This window comes from Dipodomys ordii, unplaced genomic scaffold (assembly GCF_000151885.1).
Source record: "Dipodomys ordii isolate 6190 unplaced genomic scaffold, Dord_2.0 Scaffold161, whole genome shotgun sequence".
Taxonomy (NCBI): domain Eukaryota; kingdom Metazoa; phylum Chordata; class Mammalia; order Rodentia; family Heteromyidae; genus Dipodomys; species Dipodomys ordii.
In genome coordinates, this window is record NW_012267377.1 from 1,302,619 (window position 1) to 1,320,940 (window position 18,322).

Consider the following 18,322-nt stretch of genomic DNA (forward strand, 5'->3'; position numbering starts at 1 on the left):
TTTTTGCGCCAGCTGGAGGCTGGCGTCTCAGTAGACCAGATGGTAGTCCTTGGAGGAGAGGAATGGTTGTGCAGTTCTGGCCCCAGATAAATAGACATTGGGAGGGGACTGGGGTCACTGGTGGGGGCAGGGAAAGTGAGTGGGTGGGGCCTCCACTGAGCCTCAGCCTCCAAGGGGAGGGACACTCTGGTCTTCAGCCGAAAATGAAGGCAGAAGGGTGGCCAGGCAGCTTGGGCTAGAGACAGGAGCCTGGCCGGGGGACCCCCCTCCTTTTCCCTCTTCTCTCTCCGCCCCTCCCCCAACCCCACCCTCCCTTGCCCGGTCCCCTACAGCCCCCAGACTTAGCGTCAGGACTAGGTCGGAAGGCCGGCTGGAGAAGGAACGCGGCAGTCTTCTGAGAGGTGATCTGGATGTGGCAAACCTGGGAAAAAACACGGCTCCAGCTCGCTCAGGTGCCGGTCCTCAGGCCGGCACCCCTGTCCAGGCTGTGCCGAGTTGGTCCCCGCGGCTTCTAGCGCGTCTTGCAAGGAAAGCGGCACGGGCTGCTGGGCAGGGCTCAGCCCAGGCCGGGGTGTGCACACTGGGCCGGTGCCGCAGCTCATCACAGGTCCGGGCCGTCGGACCCCTGGGTGGGGAGCCACCAAAGGACACCAAGCCCACCCGATGATGGGGAATGGGCCTGGCTTGCAAACGAGTGTGACTATATTTGCCGTTGGCCTGAGTCAATGGATTTATAGCCTCGAAGCTGGGGGACTTGATCGGGTATCCCGGCCTTGGGGATGAAGATGCAGGAGCAGTCCTCTATGCCCCATCTACTCCGTTCACTTCTACCCTGGGGCCAGTCGTCTCCGAGGAGCTGGGACTCAGGAGCAGGGGAGAAGCGTCCTGGATGGCACCTATCGCAGAAGATGCACCTCTAACGCCCAGCAGTGCGAAGCCCAACGCCAGGGCACTGCAGCAGGCACGCGCCTGGTATTTGCGTCTATGTATTGTAACTTATGAGCCACTATTGATAGATTACTATTTCAGAGCTGGCAGTAGGGCTTCTATGCTATACAGCCTATAGATTCCCGAAGGTTTATACAATTACAGCATCCATCTTACAGATTCCTTACAGAATCACATGGCACAATCCCTGCCCACAAATCCTATGTTTTATCTCCTCCTCCCTCTTCTCATGCCATTTCCCCCCCAGTCCCAGGGCTTGAACTCCGGGCCTGGGATCTGTCCCTGAGCCTCTTTGTGCCCAGGTTAGTGCTCTACCACTTGAGCCCCAGAGCCACTTCCAGCTTTTTGAGTAGTTTATTGGAGGTAAGAGTTTCATGGACTGTCCTGTCCTGGCTGGCTTTGAAGTGTGATCCTCAGATCTCAGCCTTCTGAGAAGCTTGGATTACAAGTGTGAGCAACTGGTGCCCAGCTTTATAATACCCAGGCACTGATAATCTTTGCCTTGTCCAGTATGTCATACAGTTGAGCCATATGGCTTTTCTCAGGAAAAGACAGTTTCTCCAGGGCATTCCCATTGCTCAAGCTGTACCAGTTTGCCACCAAGTCCATTCTTCTATTGAAGGACATGCATATTGTCTACAAGTTCTGTCAATTGTGAGTGGGTAAAGAGATTTTAAAGTCATTGCATGCAGGACATAAACTTTCAATTCATCGGTTAAAAACACCCAGGACCTAAGTGCTTGGTGGCTCATGCCTATAATCCTAGCTATTCAGGAGACTCACAGTTCAAAGCCATCCTGGGTAGTAAAGTCCATGAAGACTTCCACTCCAATTAATGAGCAAAAAAGCCAGAAGTGGAGCTGTAGCTCAAATGGTAGAGTGCCATTCTCGAGTGATAGTGCCTAGGCTAAGTTCAAGTCCCAGTACTAGCACACATATACCCCTAAAAAATAAAAACAGAAAAAAAACCCCCACTGATAATTGAATATACTACTAAATGGTATATGCACCTTTCATGAAGACAAATATTTTAAAGTCCGAAAAAGACTCCTGGAAGTAGATTTTGGTGATGTCTAAGAATGTTCACTTTCAATATTTCACTTAAAGTACAACAGAGAAAATGCACATAAACTACAGAGTTACACTTCAGTGTCTCTCAAAAATCATATAAATATACTGACAAACTTTTTCCTAATTTCCTGTTCTTTTTTGAGATAGGATCTTGCTAGGTTGCCCAGGCTGTCCTTGAACTCAAAAATCCTCTTGCCTCAGCCTCCCAAATAGCTGGATTATAGGCATGTTCCCTTATGACTGTCTTAACGTCCTTTTCCATCATTGCAAAATAACCCAATATCCTCTAAGAGACTTTTTCTTTTGGGTCCGGTGGTGGGGCCTGAACTTGGCCTGGGCGCTGTCCCTCAGCTCAAGGCTATCGCTATACCTCTTGAGCCACAGCGCCACTTCTGGCTTTTTTCTTTTTGCTTATGTGGTGCTGAGGAATCGAACCCAGGGCCTCAGGCATGCAAGGCAAGTGCTTTACCACTGAGCCACCTTCCCAGGCCTCCTCTAAGAGACTTTTACAATCATAATTATCAAACTTCATCATGTACCATGACCTCAACATATATGGAACGATGTTGGTGAATAAAACTTATTTAAAATACTGGACAAAATTGCTGAATGTCCCATATCCAAGAGGGTAGGTAGAACAATAGAATACCTGTAATCATAATTACTACATTGAGGACTTGAGTTCAAGCCCTAGGACTGGAAAAACAATTTCCATATTTATGAAATATTTTTGCCTAATATTTTGCAAGCACTATTCTAAAAAGAGTTAGATGAGAAAAGAGCAAGCACTTAAGTGCTTACTATGTGCGAGGCCCTGGCCTGAGTTTCACACATATAAACCAACTTATTCCTCAAACACAATACATCTATAACACAGACACAAGGGGGGGGGAGTTGTTTGTTGACACAGATACTATTAATTTTCTCATCTTATATGTGAGAAAAAGGGAATAGGGAAATAGGGAGTAAGGAAGCAAATTCATCCAGATTGTAATGAGTAGATAGTATTCCCTAAATTCTGGCTTATGGAGTTTTTAACCTAAAATGCTTCCATTGTTATTCTTTGCCTCCATGACAAAGGGTTTGTGAACAAATAAAACTGGATTGAGTATGGCTCGAACAAGAGGGTATTTAACTTCAGGTGTTTAAGGAATGTTGAAAGAAAATTTTAACTAAGGTCTATCTTCATATTCATATTTTGTGAAGATACTCAAAATATGTAAGAGTTGTGTTATGCAAGACTTAATTCTGTTTTAATAACTGGGTAAAATTCCTTCACTTTTTCATTCTCTATTTATATATCGGTAGATAGTTAGTATCCTTTATTTGGAAAACCACTCGCCTATTCCAGGTAGGCAAAGTGGGGCTAAAGATCACAGACCTTTCTCTCAGCTTAGGGGGAAGTCTATTACCAAAGCAATTGGATCTTACTCCCTTGGTCACACACAGCAGCTTAAGAATACAAAAATAGGATCCACAGTCTTCTTTCAGACTGATGGAATTTTTTTCTTGTTAATGAGATTAGAAATTCTGCTAACAGCCACCTGTTTCAGGCAGGGTATGAACTGTTCACCCTAAAGGCTTGGGTGCAAAACAGTTCCCAGCTATTTGGTCCAATTACTGAGAGGTGTTTCAATTATGAGGCTTTTACATAATAAACAATGGAGGAATCCTAAGATGGGTTCCTAATATGATAGTATTACAGGGAAGAGGTGGAAAGTAGGAGGTGAGGCTTAGCTGGAGAAAGTAGGTCACCAGGATGTGTCCCTACCTTACCCCTTCTTCCTGTCTTTTTGCTTCCTGGCCCCCAGGAGGGGAGCCTCTGCCACATTCTCTTCCCACAGTGACACTGCCTGCTGCCTGAGGTCTAAAGTTTGGATCCGGTTGATTCTGGACTGACACTACTGAAACTATGAGCCAAAATTAATCATTCCTCCCTTAAGTTGCTTTCCTCGGCTCTGACTCTTGTCAGAGTGAAGAAACTGACCAGTATATTTTTTGTCCTTAAGGGAAAATAAAGTAACTACAATGTTGAGAGACGGAGAAATTCAGAGTGAACACAATCTAGCTATGCATGGGTTCTGGTATAAATGAGCATACACTTATGCTAAGTGAGTTTCCATGACTTTAGATAAATTTCGACTTTTTTTTTTTTGGCAGTATTGAGGTTTGGCTCATTTTACAGTCCTACTTTTCAGATAGGTCTTGTGTTTTTTTTTACCTGTATTGGAAAACTGTGATGCTCTTGGTTTCCACCTCTTGAGCAGCCAAGAGGCAAGAGCCACTATGTCCAACTTTCAAGGTATATTTACATAAGTATTAGATGAATTTGAATGTAAAACAATGGTTATGTCAAATATGAATATAACTCTGCTAGTCTCTTCTTCCTTTATGAACAAAGAATTGTTTTTTGTTCGAGATGGTTTAACTACCTAGGTTTTCAAAACTGTCATCTCCAAATTCATAGTGACTACAGAGCATTATTTTAGTATTTCTACTTTAAAAAGTCGTATCACACAACCACACTATAACTATAAACACCAAATGTTTTATTTTAAAGGATTGGAAAAGCATTAGAAGACAAATGTCTGTTATATAGCCAGGAATGTTAAATATATGAAAACTGTAAAACTTCTAAATGTGGTAGGCACTTTCACAGAGCTAAATATTTAAATTGTCCTACTTTCTCCTCTAATGACAACAGCAATGATACGATGAGAAATGCCAAGAAGGTCCAACTAATGATTATTCATTTTGGGGTTCAACTTAATTGCACAAGTTAAAGTTCTGTCCAAGATGTTCCTGACACATGAAGCTTCCAGTTGAATTTCAGAAATGTTAACAAAAATATCTTCCTTTTTTGCCTGTGACTGTTTGAGTATTGTTGTATTGTTGACTTATATCCACTACAGATACTGGTTCTAGGCCAGCCCAAGGGTCTTCAAGCATTGAAGGCTTGAAATAACTTTCCAACTCATTAGACATCCTTTTTTCTCTACCACGCCCTGATCCAAATGGTGTAGATGTCCTTGGAGAACCCTTCAGGAAAAAAATCATCAGTTAAAAAAAATTACTAGAGATAATTGGTATGTATCCTTCAGTTAAAGGGTAGTAGGAAATCACATTGCTTTTTAACAGTTTTTATGTGAAATCAATTATGTTGCACTACAAAGTTTATGCATCCTTTAATGTTTTTAGTTGTTTTTGTTAAAAGTGCTTAAACTAGTTTTGCATACTTAATAACTCTTGCACATTGTCACCTCAAATACTTTTTAGCTTTAAATGTACTAACCCTGCACATACTCAATAGCAAGTGATAACAGACTCAAGTCCAATTAGTGACACAATTTTTCCCAGAAACACACCTTCATTAAGAAATTAAGGCTTATTTTTAAAGATTTTCTTTTTTTAAGGTTGCTAGAACGTGAAAATTTCCTATATTCAGGCTTTAGGAGGTGTAGCAGGTTTAGCAAAGATTCTGAAAAACACCTCGTGAATCCAAGTTGTTGGCCCAAGAAATCTTCGCCACACCAGAGATACAGCCTATTTTTCATTGGTTCTCACTGAAGAACAAGAAATATCTGCTACCACCAACTTTGCCCTCGAGAGAACTTGGGAGCAGAAGAAGCAAGGTAGCTCGAAGAAAGGATAAATTAAAAAAAAAAAAAGCAAGGAGGGGGGAGGTAACAGTTACAGTAAAATGAGACCAGCCTATAACCACAGACGCTATATATCGGGGAGTCATTCGCGTTTCTCCCCTGAGAGCCGGGGTGGGGGGGGGGGAGGTTGCGAGACGGAGAGGAAATGGAGGCCTAAGGAAATCTGTGCGTAAGGGCTCTGTCACTTACGGTACTTAGACACAGATGCTCGAAGCCTCTGAGTTCACTCGTCTATGAAATAGGGCTACCATTCGTTATTATACACCAAAGAATCACGTCAAGGAATCATAACAGCCTGCCTGCCACGGCGGGAAGAGTTCGGCAAACGCCGCCTGGTAGGTTTACCTGGGGGTAGGCCGGCGGTTGCCCCGGGGAATAGCCGAATTGCTGCTGGGACCCCGCGGGGGACCTGGAGTAGGAGCCGGGGTAGCCGCCCGGGGACGGGGACCCGAACCGGCCCCCCGAGAAGCCGCCGCCGTGTCGTGGAGAGTGGTTGCTCCCGTAGGGCCGAGCCCGGGGCCCGAACGGTGGCGTGCGGTGCGGGCTCCCGAACCCGTCCCGAGGGGAGGGCGGCCGCGGCCCTCCTCCGCCTGGGGCACCCCGGAAGCTGCTCCCGTTACCCCAACTTCCTACACCCGGGCTGGGGTAAGGAGGGGTCGGGGGTCGGAAATTCGGTCGCTGCATGTCAGGTACAAGAGGCGAAAGCCTCACAGCCGCGCTGTCCCGCCGGAACTGCACCGAACGAAGCGCCTCGAGACAGCCGGAAGTCCGGGCCTAAAACGGTCCTACGTCCGCTCGTCCGGACCGCACTTGGATCCCCACCAGCCAAAGGTTCCGCCGAGCGTGATTGGATTTAGTGAAAGAGGAAGGAAAAGGGAAAACCGAGGCCAGATCGTTCCTAGCATGGATTTCCCAAATCCGGCACTGTTTGGTAGGATCCGCATATTTAAAGGCGCCAATTAGCGGAAGGCGCGAAGTGATTCCCGCCCGACCAGACAGAGGCGTGTCCTGAGCGGGGCGGGGGCCCGCAGCGGGGGCGTGTCCAGGGAGGGCGGGGCTTTTTCCGGGGGCGGGCCCATTGGGGCGGGGCCATCTCGGGGGCGGGGCCATCTCGGGGGCGGGGCCATCTCGGGGGCGGGGCCATCTCGGGGGCGGGGCCATCTCGGGGGCGGGGCCCGGCTGTCTGTGGTCTCCCCTGCTGGCGGTGAGCGGCGCCGCCGAGCGGGTTTCCTTTTCCCTCAACCCTGCGGCCGCCGAGGTGTGAGGCGCGCGATGCTGGCGACGCTGGCGAGGGCAGCGGCCCTGTGGAGAACTAGCTTCCTCTCCGGCTGGGGCGGCGGGAGGGGGCTGTGGACAGGCCGCCCGCAGTCAGGTACCCGCAGACCCCCGGCTAGGGGCGGGCGGTGGGGATCCCGCCGGCGGTGCTCCGCTTCCCCCGGTGTCCGGTCCTCCCGTCCCGCTCTCTCCCCTCTGAGCCGCCAGGCCGGGGTCCCAGGGGCTCGCGGCTCGGGTTAGGTCCCGAACTTTAAAAGACGACTTTCCAGACTTGGCCCCCACACACCCGGGTGGTACTAGTCAGGCCTTTCCCAGCCGCAGCCCGCTGCCTGGGTAACTGGGGGTAGGCCGTCCCAACAGAGGCCGCACTTTGCCCCTCCGCTTCAGTGGAAGTAGGCCAGGAAGCCGAGTGACAGGTTTTCAGAAAGGGCAAAATGTGGCTCTTAAAATCCTGGTTGTAGCCGGGCGCCGGGGGCTCACGCCTGTCATCCTAGCTACTCAGGAGGCTGAGATATGAGGATCGCGGTTCAAAGCCAGCCTGGGCAGGAAAGTCTGTGAGACTCTTATCTCCAATAAACCACCAGAAAACCGGAAGTGGCGCTGTGGCTCTAGTGGTAGAGCGTTTGCCTTGAGCTGAAGAGCTGAGGGACAGCGCCCAGGCCCAGAGTTCAAGCCCCACCACCGACCAAAAAAAAAAAAAATCCTGGTTGTTTCCCTACCGTGTAGTGATAAAGGAAAAGTGTATTAAAATGCAAGATTGCCACCGAATCCACAATAAAACACATCCTGGTATAGAGTACTTGTCCTTGAATTTCAGGTAGAGGATGAAATTTAAGTTTACTAGATCATTATAGAACTTTTTTTTTTGGTTTTGTTTTGTTTTTGGACGGTCATGGGGCTTGAACTCTGGGCCTGGGCATTGTCCCTCAGCTCTTCAACTCAGGGCTAGTGCTCTACCACTGGAGCTACAGCACGACTTCTGGTTTTCTGGTGGTTAATTGGAGATAAGAGTCTCACGGGACTTTCCTGCCGGACTGGCTTTGAACCTCGACCCTCAGATCTCAGCCTTCTGAGTAGCTAGAATTACAGGCGTGAGCCACCGATGCCCAGCTAGAACTTGTTTTTTGAAAAATGTTATTAAGTAATGTTACAATTTCATGTCAGCTTATGAGGACAATGTATCTTGGTCAATGCCACTCCTTATGTCATTCTCTATTTCTCCCTCCCATCTCTACCTTCAAGGTACATAGTCCATATTTTACATAATGTATGTTGCATATAACAACTACATTTGCTTACCTTTCTTCCTTCCTCCATTCCTTTTCCTCCTCCCACTGCTCCAACCCTCCTCCTCCCCCAACATGTTGCCACTTTATGGTAGTCATTTTGTTAAAAAGTAGGTTTTTGTTGTTTTTGTTTTGTCGGTTGTGGGGCTTAAGCTCTGGGCTTGGGATCTGTCCCTCAGCTCTTCAGCTCAAGGCTAGTGCTCTACCACTTGAGTCACAGCACCACTTCAAGTTTTCTGGTGGTTTACTGGCAATGAGAGCCTCACGGACTTTCCTGCCTGGGCTGGCTTTGAACGGTGATCCTTAGATCTCAGTCTCCTGTGTAGCTAGGATTACAGATGTGAGCCACTGGCGCCTGACTAGTAAAACTTTTTACTCCTTAAAAATTTGGAAATGGGAATATACTAATGAATCCGGAAACCAACTTGGGGGATACAGAATCATAAAGAACTTCATTAAGTCAGCCCAATGGGCAGCTTGGATCTGTGTTTTTCAGTCAGCCGGTGCATCTCGTGGCACCTCTTCTATGTATTCCGCCTTTCTGACATTTTGTGGGACTTGCCTACATGAAGAGTGTGCAGTCTCCTCAGCTTGATCTCTGCACCCCCCTTGATGTTGCTAGTTTATTCTACAGAAACTTGGTTCACCTCATTTGTTTTGTTTTTGAGACAAAGCCACTTTATGTAGCCCAGGCTAGAAGACATGTCTTTTCTTCAGAAGACCTAATTCGTAGAGTTCAATCAAGACAGGGTAATGCATTGCCATGGATACTTAATGATATGTTTAAGACCTACAAGACTCCTGATTTCTCATTTTCTTACACAGTGCTCTCCTAGAATTTACTTTTCTGAACACATTGTGCTTTGTTTCATCCCTAACAGTTGGACAGTCATAAAATTATTGAATGGATAAGTCACATAATATCACTTTTTATGTCATCAGTCTACTTACAGAGGAGTCAGAGATGTGCAGGTGGTGGGAACTGAAATTACTTTCTTTTATTTGTATGTATGTGTGCAGATCCTGGGGCTTGAGCTCAGTTCCTAGATGCTATCCTTAAGCTTATTTTGCTCAAGGCTAGCACTCTTACTACTTGAGCCATAGCTCTACTTTTGACTTTTTTGATGGTTAATTGGATCCTCAGATCTCAACCTCCTGTGAGTAGCTAGGGTTACATATGTGAACCACTGGTGCCAAGTCTACATTTATTTTAATAACTGCTGAAGATATGCAGCATAAGGTATCAGGCTCATGCTTCTGGAGTATTTTTATCTCACACAAAGGAATTTGCATTAGAAAGTTGGAAGGGGGTATACAGCAGAAAAATTTTGAAGGTAGATTAGACATGCCAGCACATATAAGTATAACACTGATGACCGACAGATAGTGAATCATTAATAGCTACATGAAATTCAGATCTGGTTCAATGACTTCTGAGACTTTCCTCTATATAGGTAAGAAATTGACCAAGAGAAGTTAAATGTCTTGCTTGAGTTCCTATAGCAAGCAGAGCTGGAATCAGAACACAGGCATTCTGAATTCTAGAATAATTTTTTTTGCCTAAGAAATATAAAGTCCATTCTTTGAAAAATATGACGAATATGGGGCTGGGAAAGTGGCTCAGAGGTAGACTGCTTGACTTGCATGCATGAGGCCCTGGGTTCGATTCCTCAGCACCACATAAGCAAAAAGAAAAAAGCCGGAAGTGGTGCTGTGGCTCAAGTGGTAGAGCGCTAGCCTTGAGCTGAAGAGCTGAGGGACAGCGTCCAGGCCCAGAGTTCAGGCTCCACAACAGGCAAAAAAATAAAAATAAAAATATGACGAATATGTAAAGTTTTGGAGGTGGTACTAAGTAGTTTCTTTTAGGTGTAATCTCTACATCTAAAAGCTACAACCTTAACTATTGATTTTTTTGTAAGTATGACTAGGGTTTTCCCAGGCTCTAGTCTGGTGTCTGATGTGGTGCCCTTGTCATCCTCATACATCTGTTTGCATGGAATTTTGGTGTGTGGTGTTAGCTTCAGAGGAAGAGGGAAGAGGGAGGAGGTTTCATGTTGGGTCTCCTGGAGGTAGAAAAGTGAAGAACTGGGATGATGGATGTCAAGGACAGGATATGAGTTTATGGTGACTGCCCAGTGGAGGAAAAAGGGCAATTCACATTCTTTGTTATCAAATAGCCATCATTAGTGCATACAGAATTGCTTCACTGTATTGGGAGGCCCAGCATGATCATGGATGGGGCCATGAAAGCTTCGATCTGTCTTCAAGTAGCATTCTATACAGAGGCATCAGCAGACAGAAGAAAATCAAGGAGCTGGGCTGGTAGCTCACACCTGTAATGCCAGTTACTCAGGTTGCTGAGAGTGGAAGGGTCATGGTTGGAGGCTAGCCTAGGCAGAAAATTTCACAAGACCAGCCAATAACCAGCAAAACCCAGGTCTGGGCATAGAATTTATTTTGGTAGAGTGACCCGGGATATGTAGGCTTATGAGAATGTCTGCTGCTGAACAAAAGAACAGGCTCAGGAGTTACTTCAGCACCACCTTAAAATAAGCTCAACCCCAAATACCAAGAGAAATCAAGAAAGAAAGCTGTTAAGAAAAAAAAAGAACAGATGCTGGACCCGATGTAGCTTGAATAAATGTGTGGTGTGACCTGCTAGAGATAACTGGGTTAAAAACAATTATGTAATTAAAAACAAGTCTGGAGATGTGGCTTAAGTGGTATAGCACCAGCCTAACATGCACTAAACTCAGTTCAAATACCAGAAAAAAGTGAGGTAGGAGGAGATAAGCAAGAAAATTTATATTAATGAATTACATGAAGAGCTCCAGAAATAACTGATTACATTTGTGATAGGGATATATTTCAGAAATTTAGAATTTAAGGCAAATTATGGGTACCATCACAGGGAAATTTAAGTATGAAGGTAAATGAGACCTGTCTGTTTCTATAAGACTGTGTGGATCTTTATTTAGATTAAGATTTTTTTTTCCTTTTTTGGAGAGAGTGTTTCTTTTGGAACTAGATTTCAGTTTTTTTTTTAAAATTTTTCATTGAGCTTTACTTTCAAAATACTATACTTGGGAGTCTAGTGTATAAAAGTAGAAGAACAGGGATTAAAGCAGGGATTGTGGAGCTGTGGCTCAATTGACAGAGCACCAGCCTTGAGCAAAAGAGCTAAAGAGAAGTGCCCAGGCCCTCAGTTTAAACTCCAGTACCAGTATAAAAAATAAAAACAAAGCAGGGATTGGAGCCCCTGAGCTCACTGTGGACTCTTACTTCACTCTCCCTAGTCAGTGATCACCTAAGAGACTCTGGGATCACTCTGAGGAATTCCAGTGTTGAACCACACTATTTTAGGTAGGTGGTAGATTTAAGCAATGCTGTGAATACCAATACTTTGGTTGCTTTTAGTTTTATTGTGACACAACAAGAAATAAATATTTTCCTGTTTCTGCATTGTTAGGACTTTCTATATGGAGAAATCTGGAATCTGGGCTAAAGGCCAAGTCCTGGAAATTATAAGATGACAAAATAGATAGTTTGAGAATTTCCAGGAGATGTATGTTTTAAAGAGATATAAACCCAGAGCTTTGAAGAAATTTTCAAAATTATAAACCCAGTGAAGCCTATCTATGCCCTGGTGATGTTTGCCTGCACTCTACATGAGTTAAAGAAGCCAGGGATATCTTCTTTTCTTCAAAAGCCTCTGTGCTTACCTTTGGTAGATAAGCCTTCTCTCCCTTTCTTAGGGGAAGGTGGTAGTTGGATAGTTTGTTTCTCACAAAAGCACAGCTTCATAATTCTGAAAATTTTCTTCTATGATTCAAACAACCTCTTGTGCAGTCCTAACTAGCTAATGCTCACTGAATCTTCGGTGAAGTTTTAGGTGTGAAAAATTGTGTATTTCTTTTTGTTTTGTTTTGAGACAGGGTCTTGCTGTGTAACTCAGGCTATCCTCAAACTCTTCCTCCTTCATCATTTCTCCTCCTCCTCCCCCCTCTTCCTCTTTTTTTTTTTTTTTGCCAGTCATGGGGCCTGAGCTCTGGGCCTGGGCGCTGTCCCTCAGCTCAAGGCTAGCACTCTACCACTTGAGCCACAGCACCATTTCTGGCTTTTTCTGCTTATGTGGTGCTGAGGAATCAAACCCAGGGCCTCATACATGCAAGTCAAGCAGTCTACCACTGAGCCACCTTCCCAGCCCCTCCTCCTTATTTTCTTCTTCTACCACCTCCTCCTCTTCCTCTTCCTCCTCTTCCTTCTTCCTGGCAGTACTGAGGTTTGAACTGAGGGCACGCCTTCTGCTAGGCAGGCACCCTACCACTTGGGTCATACCCTTAGCCCTGCCTCAGCCTTTACTGATATAACTCTAACCTCTGCTTCAGAAACTTAAGTTTCCTTCCAGGCTACAGATAAATAGAGATTGAAAGTTCAGGGAAGGCACTGGTAGCTCACACCTGTAATCCTCTCTACTCAGGAGGCTGAGATCTGAGGATCATGGTTCAAAGCCAGCCAGTCAGGAAAGTCCATGAGACTCTTATCTATACTAAACTACAAAAAAACTCCAACAAAAACAAAACAAAACAAGTGGAACTGTAGCTCAAGTGGTAGAATGCTAGCCTTGAACATAAAAACTCAGAGATGGCACCCAAGCCCAAAGTTTAAGCCTGGTGGGGGCGGGGGATGGGGGAGGCTAGGGGAGATTAAAAGTTTACTGTGTAATGCTTTTTATAGTAGATACATCTTTCTTTATCGGAGTATATGTATGTATACTGAGAGCATTATCACTTTTTTGCAGCAAAATCTTTAACTTAATATTTCCTGCGATTTCATTTTAGGTTATCAGTTTTATTATAGGGCTGTATCATATTAAGGACTGCTAACAGTATGACAAGAAAGTACAGTGGTATGATTAGCTCCCTCTGTAGCATAGGCCTGCTCTGAACACACTAGATTTTACTATCATTTAAATATCTTTAGATCTTCTTGGGTATAAAGAAGGAATTAGAACCAGCTTATTTTTACGAGTCTCACAAATTCCACTGCATTATTAAATCTTGAAGCCTTTGTAGTAATCAACCACAAGTCCAAATGTATGTTCTATTTGTATTTCTTCTTTCCAGATTAATGTTCTTCACTTAGACATAACACTGATATTAATAATAATAACAGACATTAATATTAATAAAGCTTTCTTTGACTATCATAAAATTACTGATGTGATGCTTCTACATGAAGAAAATCTAAGTTTATGCATATTATTTCCCAGATGCAAACAGTAGAAGTTTGTTTTAAAGTGATTAAATTAAAAATTTAATGTTGTTAGATATTGATGATATCATTAGGTACTAATGATAATAAACTTGACAGGGTGGAATGTCCCCTCCAAAATCTTGTTGAAATTGAAATGCAGCTGTCAGTATGTTGGTAGGTGGGTCCTTAAGAGATGTTTAGATCATGAGGATTTAGCCCTCACAATGAATTAGGGCAGTTGCCACAGGAGCAGGTTAGTTATTGCAAAAGTGGGTTATGGCAGGGCCAGTTCTATTTTCTTGGCAATCTCTTCTCCTCTTGCTTTGTGTCCTGAGGAATGTGGCACAAAGGTCACATGCAGGTACCATGCTCTCTTGGATTTGTAATCTTTAGAACCACAAGAAACAAATCTTTTTTTTTAAAAATAAAGAACAGATTACACACTTTTAGTTTTCTATGGTAGCAGCAGAAGATAGACTGCTTTTTGTAAAATGTAAAAAAAATTTTTTAAAGGAAAATAGGAAAAATATTTACCTTTTATCCAGGAAGCAACTACTTCATGTTGATATAGGAAAAATAAACCAGATAGTTTAAATCCTGAAATAGATATATAAAAGCTCTGTAAGTGGGATAAGTCAGTAATGATATGGTGTGAGGTTGGATGAACATAATCTTGTACAGAATAGACGTGACACAGAAGACCTTGAGCTGCTGTCTCTAGAAGGATAATTTTATGTTTGGCTCTTGGTTGGTGTCTAGGAACTTGGCTCTTGAATTGTTGGGAAGCTAAGGCAGTAAGATTACAAGTTTGAGGCCAGCATGGTCTATACATTAAGTACCAGACCAGCCACAGACCCTGTCTCAAATAAACAAACATACAAAGCAAATTATGATATTGTTTAGCAGGTTTAGCTTTTGTGACCGATAGAGCTATCTATCCATCCACCCACCTATTTTTCTTTTTTGAAGGGATTTACACCAAAAATGGCAATTTTTAACTTCTATTGATACAAAAATGTTAGTAATTTTGTTAGATTTGTGTGCATGTGTGTGTATGTGTGTGTTTGTGTGCGTGCGTGCAGATGTGTGTGCACGTGTGTGCTGGTCCTGAGGCTTAAACTTGAGGACTGTCCCTTAGGTTTTTTTTTTTTTTTTTGCTAAAAATTGAACCACTTGAAGCATAACTCCACTTCTGGCTTTTTCGTGGTTAATTGGAGATAAGAATCTCATGCACATTCCTGCCTGGGCTGAATTCAAACCATGATCCTCAGATTTCAGCTTCTTGAGTAGCTAGGCTTATAGGTCTGAGCTACCAGCATCCAACTAATTTTGTTAGCTTTTTTTTCCCCTGTGGAAAAATCTTTTTTTTTTAAATTGTGAAAATATTGTACAGAGGGGTTACATTTACATGGGCAAGGTATATTTTGTTAGTTTTTTTTTTTTTTTTTTTGGTTCGGTCGTGGAGCCTGAACTCTGGGCCTGGGCGCTGTCCCTTAGTTCTTCAGCCCAAGGCTAGCACTCTACCACTTGAGCCACAGTGCCACTTCCAGCTTTTTTCTTTTTGCTTATGTGGTGCTGAGGAATTGAACACAGGGCCTCATGCATGCAAGGCAAGCGCTCTACCACTAAGCCACCTTCCCAGCCCCCATTTTGTTAGTTTTTTAAATCTGTACTTTCTCCCTCCCTCCCTCTCTCCCTCCCTTCCTTCCTTCTTTCCTTCCTTCCTTCTTCCTTCCTTCCTTCCTTTTTTGGTGTCCAATTGTTATCCAAAAAGAAATTAATTGCAAAATTGGAGTCTCTTCTGTATTTATTGTTTTTTTTTTATTGTGTCTTTTTGCTTTTGCAAAAAGAACCTTGTGGTTCAAAAGGCTGACACATGACTCATTGGACCTAATAAAAATGTCTAGTTTCTTTGAGAGGTTCTGTGTAGGAATCTATTTCCTTATTTTTGCAAGCTTTCTAAGTTCCTTGGCTCTTCTCCCTTACTCCATCTTTGAAGCCAATAGCATCTCTTTTCTTACCTTTTCTCTGCCCCACATATCTCTTACCTGATACATTTTCTTAATAATCTAATGTGGGCATCAAAAATATTCTTCAATTGAATTTGAAGATGGGCTCTTAAATTTTCTTTTTTGGTCAGAGAGGTCTTATTATGCTGGCAGGGAAGGTCTTCCTGTGCTGGCGGGAAGGTCTCACTGTGTTGCCTAGACACATCAAGAACTTGTGGGCTCACTGACCTTCTTTCAGCCTCCCTCGGTAACTGATAGTACACCATTATCTCTGGCTCCTATTTTATTTATTTATTTTTTTCTTTTTTTGGTTCCGGTCATGGGGCCTGAACTCTGGGTCTGGGTGCTGTCCCTCAGCTCTTCAGCTCAAGGCTAGCACTCTACCACTTGAGCTATAGTGCCACTTCCGGCTTTTTTTCTTATGTGGTGCTGGGGAATCGAACCCAGGGCCTCATGAATGCAAGGCAAGCACTCTACCACTGAGCCATCTTCCCAGCCCCTTTATTTATTTTTTATTATTCATTAACTTATAAAACATTTGATGCTAAGACTCATATTTTCTTTCTCCTGAGGTTTCACATAAACACAGGTGGATTTCAGTTAAGAATAAGATTGAAAAGGCTGGGTGCCTATGATTCTTGGAATTTAGGAGGCTGAGATCTGAGAATCACTGTTAGAAGCTAGCCTGGGCAGACAAATCTGAGATACTCTTATCTCCAATAAACTACCAAAAAGCTTGGCTGGAGATGTGGCTGAAGTGATAGAGCACCAGCTATAAGCAGAAAAATGGAGTGAGAACGTGAGGCACTGAGTTTAAATCCCAGTAACAACACACACAGACACAGACACAGACACAGACACACACACACACACACACACACACACACGAAGATTGAAATGATCTTGAGTCTGTGAGGATTTCTCATTTTATTTTGCCACAAGTCTTGTTTCTTTATGTTCTGCAAACCTAGAAATTGAAAACTATTTCCTAGGGATCCATCCCTAGGAAATATTAATATTTATAACAATATTCATAGTGTAATATCCCTATAATGTCTTCCAGAGGATACTACTCTTCAAGGTGAACTTCCTTTCTAAAATTATCTGTAAACTATGTTTTAGGGACTGAGCCTCTTCCATTACTTTTTTGTGCCAGTCCTGAGGCTTGAACTCAGGGCTTGGGTACTCTCTGAGCTTTATCTATCAAGGCTGGAATTCTACTATTTGAGCCACAGCTCTACTTCTGGCTTTCTGGTAGTTAATTGGAGATAAGAGTCTAATGGACTTTCTTGCCTGGGTTGACTTTGAATCACGTTCTTCAGATCTCAGCCTTCTGAGTAGTTATGATTACAGGCATGAACCACTAATGCCTGGCTCCCCCATGACTTCCAACTTGTGTTAGAAAGAAAACACCTTGCCAAATGTTACTGTGTGAAGCTTAAGAAAATTAGGAAAGCACACTATCTTCTTCCTAATTGTGGTTTTCTGAGACAGAATGTTGCTGTGTAACCCAGGCTGGCATAGAGCTCACTGTGTAGCCCAGAATGGCCTCATATTCACTATCCTGCTTCAGCCTCCCAAGTGCTAGGATTAAAGGTGTGTGCCCACCGTCTGTTAGATGTCTAGCTTTTGTTTTCTCACTCATAAATTCTAGTGGTAACTTCTTTTGTAAAATAGCAAATAATCTTTTGTGTATATATCACATTTCCGGTTTGATCTGAATAGTTGATCAGTTTGTTTTAGGACTTAACTTTTTAAACTTTGTGTTGCGTGGTAACAAGTGGAGAGAGATGGCACAATTACAGAGCCACTTGTGTGGGCATCTGTCAGTTATCCCCACTTTGGTGTTGTTCAAGTTTGAGTTGTGGAAGCCCTAGGGCCAGGTACCAGAGGCATTCTATCAAGTAGCTCTGGCAAGCAAAGAACTGATAGCAGCTTCATTGTAATTATACTTCTTTGCATGGTTGCCCAGCTGTAGCATCATAATAGCTTTCCATACTAGAGGCCAAATCAGACAGAGAGTTGTACAAGCTGTCAGTTATATTTCAACAAATGACATCACCATTGATGCCTTCTCCAACTGTTTTCTCCTGTGATATTACCCCCCCCTACTCTTGCCCAGCCTATCAGTTCTTTTGCAGAGACACACTTTTTTTGGTCTTTTGCCATCCAGTGCAAACACCACTTTTCTATTTTTATTTGGAATTTGTTTTTTAATATATATTAAAACTATACTGTTCAGAGAGGTTACAGTTACATGAGTAGTAAGGTAATGAGTACATTTCCTATTGAGTATTGTTACCCTTGCCTTTGTTTTTCCCCTACCATCCCTTCTCTCCCCCTTCCCCAACTCTTCCCTCCCTCCCTCCCAAGCTGTAAAGTTCATTTTCAACATAGTGTCTTGTACATCTCATTGTTACAATGGGTCAACCTGTATCCTTATTTCAGCATTTTATTATTTCCCTTCCCCTAATTAGAAAAATGTATATACAAGATGCAGGGCACCAGAATCAAATATAGTGAAAACAAGGCTTATACCATGGAGGAAGAACATACAAAAGAAAGAAAAAAATCATGTAGTACATTAAAAACAACAGCGACAAAGATAAAACCTCTTGTGTCCCTATCTTGGGATTCATTTCACTTAGCATCATCTTATCTGGTCATATGTACATAGCTTTTGATCTTTTCTACTTGTCCTAGACATATACTAGTTATTGCAAATAAGGGAAACCATAGGACCTATGTTTCTTTGGGCCTGGCTTACTACAGTTAATATAATTTTTTCCAAGTCTTTCCATTTCCGAACAAATGGGGT

General features: G+C 43.4%; 2 protein-coding genes across 2 annotated transcripts in view; one reads left to right on the plus strand and one right to left on the minus strand.

Annotated features, from left to right (window-relative positions):
* Window positions 1–4,551: 4,551 nt before the first annotated feature.
* Window positions 4,552–6,450, minus strand: Mplkip (M-phase specific PLK1 interacting protein). The gene is made up of 2 exons (XM_013033009.1): window positions 6,024–6,450; window positions 4,552–5,058 (listed from the first exon to the last, which is right to left on the minus strand). Exons 1-2 carry the CDS (start codon window positions 6,360–6,362, stop codon window positions 4,858–4,860), a joined length of 540 nt encoding a protein of 179 aa, XP_012888463.1. The 5' UTR covers window positions 6,363–6,450; the 3' UTR covers window positions 4,552–4,857.
* A 433-nt stretch (window positions 6,451–6,883) lies between these two features.
* Window positions 6,884–18,322, plus strand: part of Sugct (succinyl-CoA:glutarate-CoA transferase) — a 637,858-nt gene continuing 626,419 nt past the window's right edge. Inside the window, exon 1 of the mRNA XM_013033004.1 lies at window positions 6,884–7,050. Coding sequence (XP_012888458.1) covers window positions 6,951–7,050 — 100 coding nt within the window. The 5' untranslated portion in view covers window positions 6,884–6,950. The remainder of the gene's footprint in view (window positions 7,051–18,322) is intronic.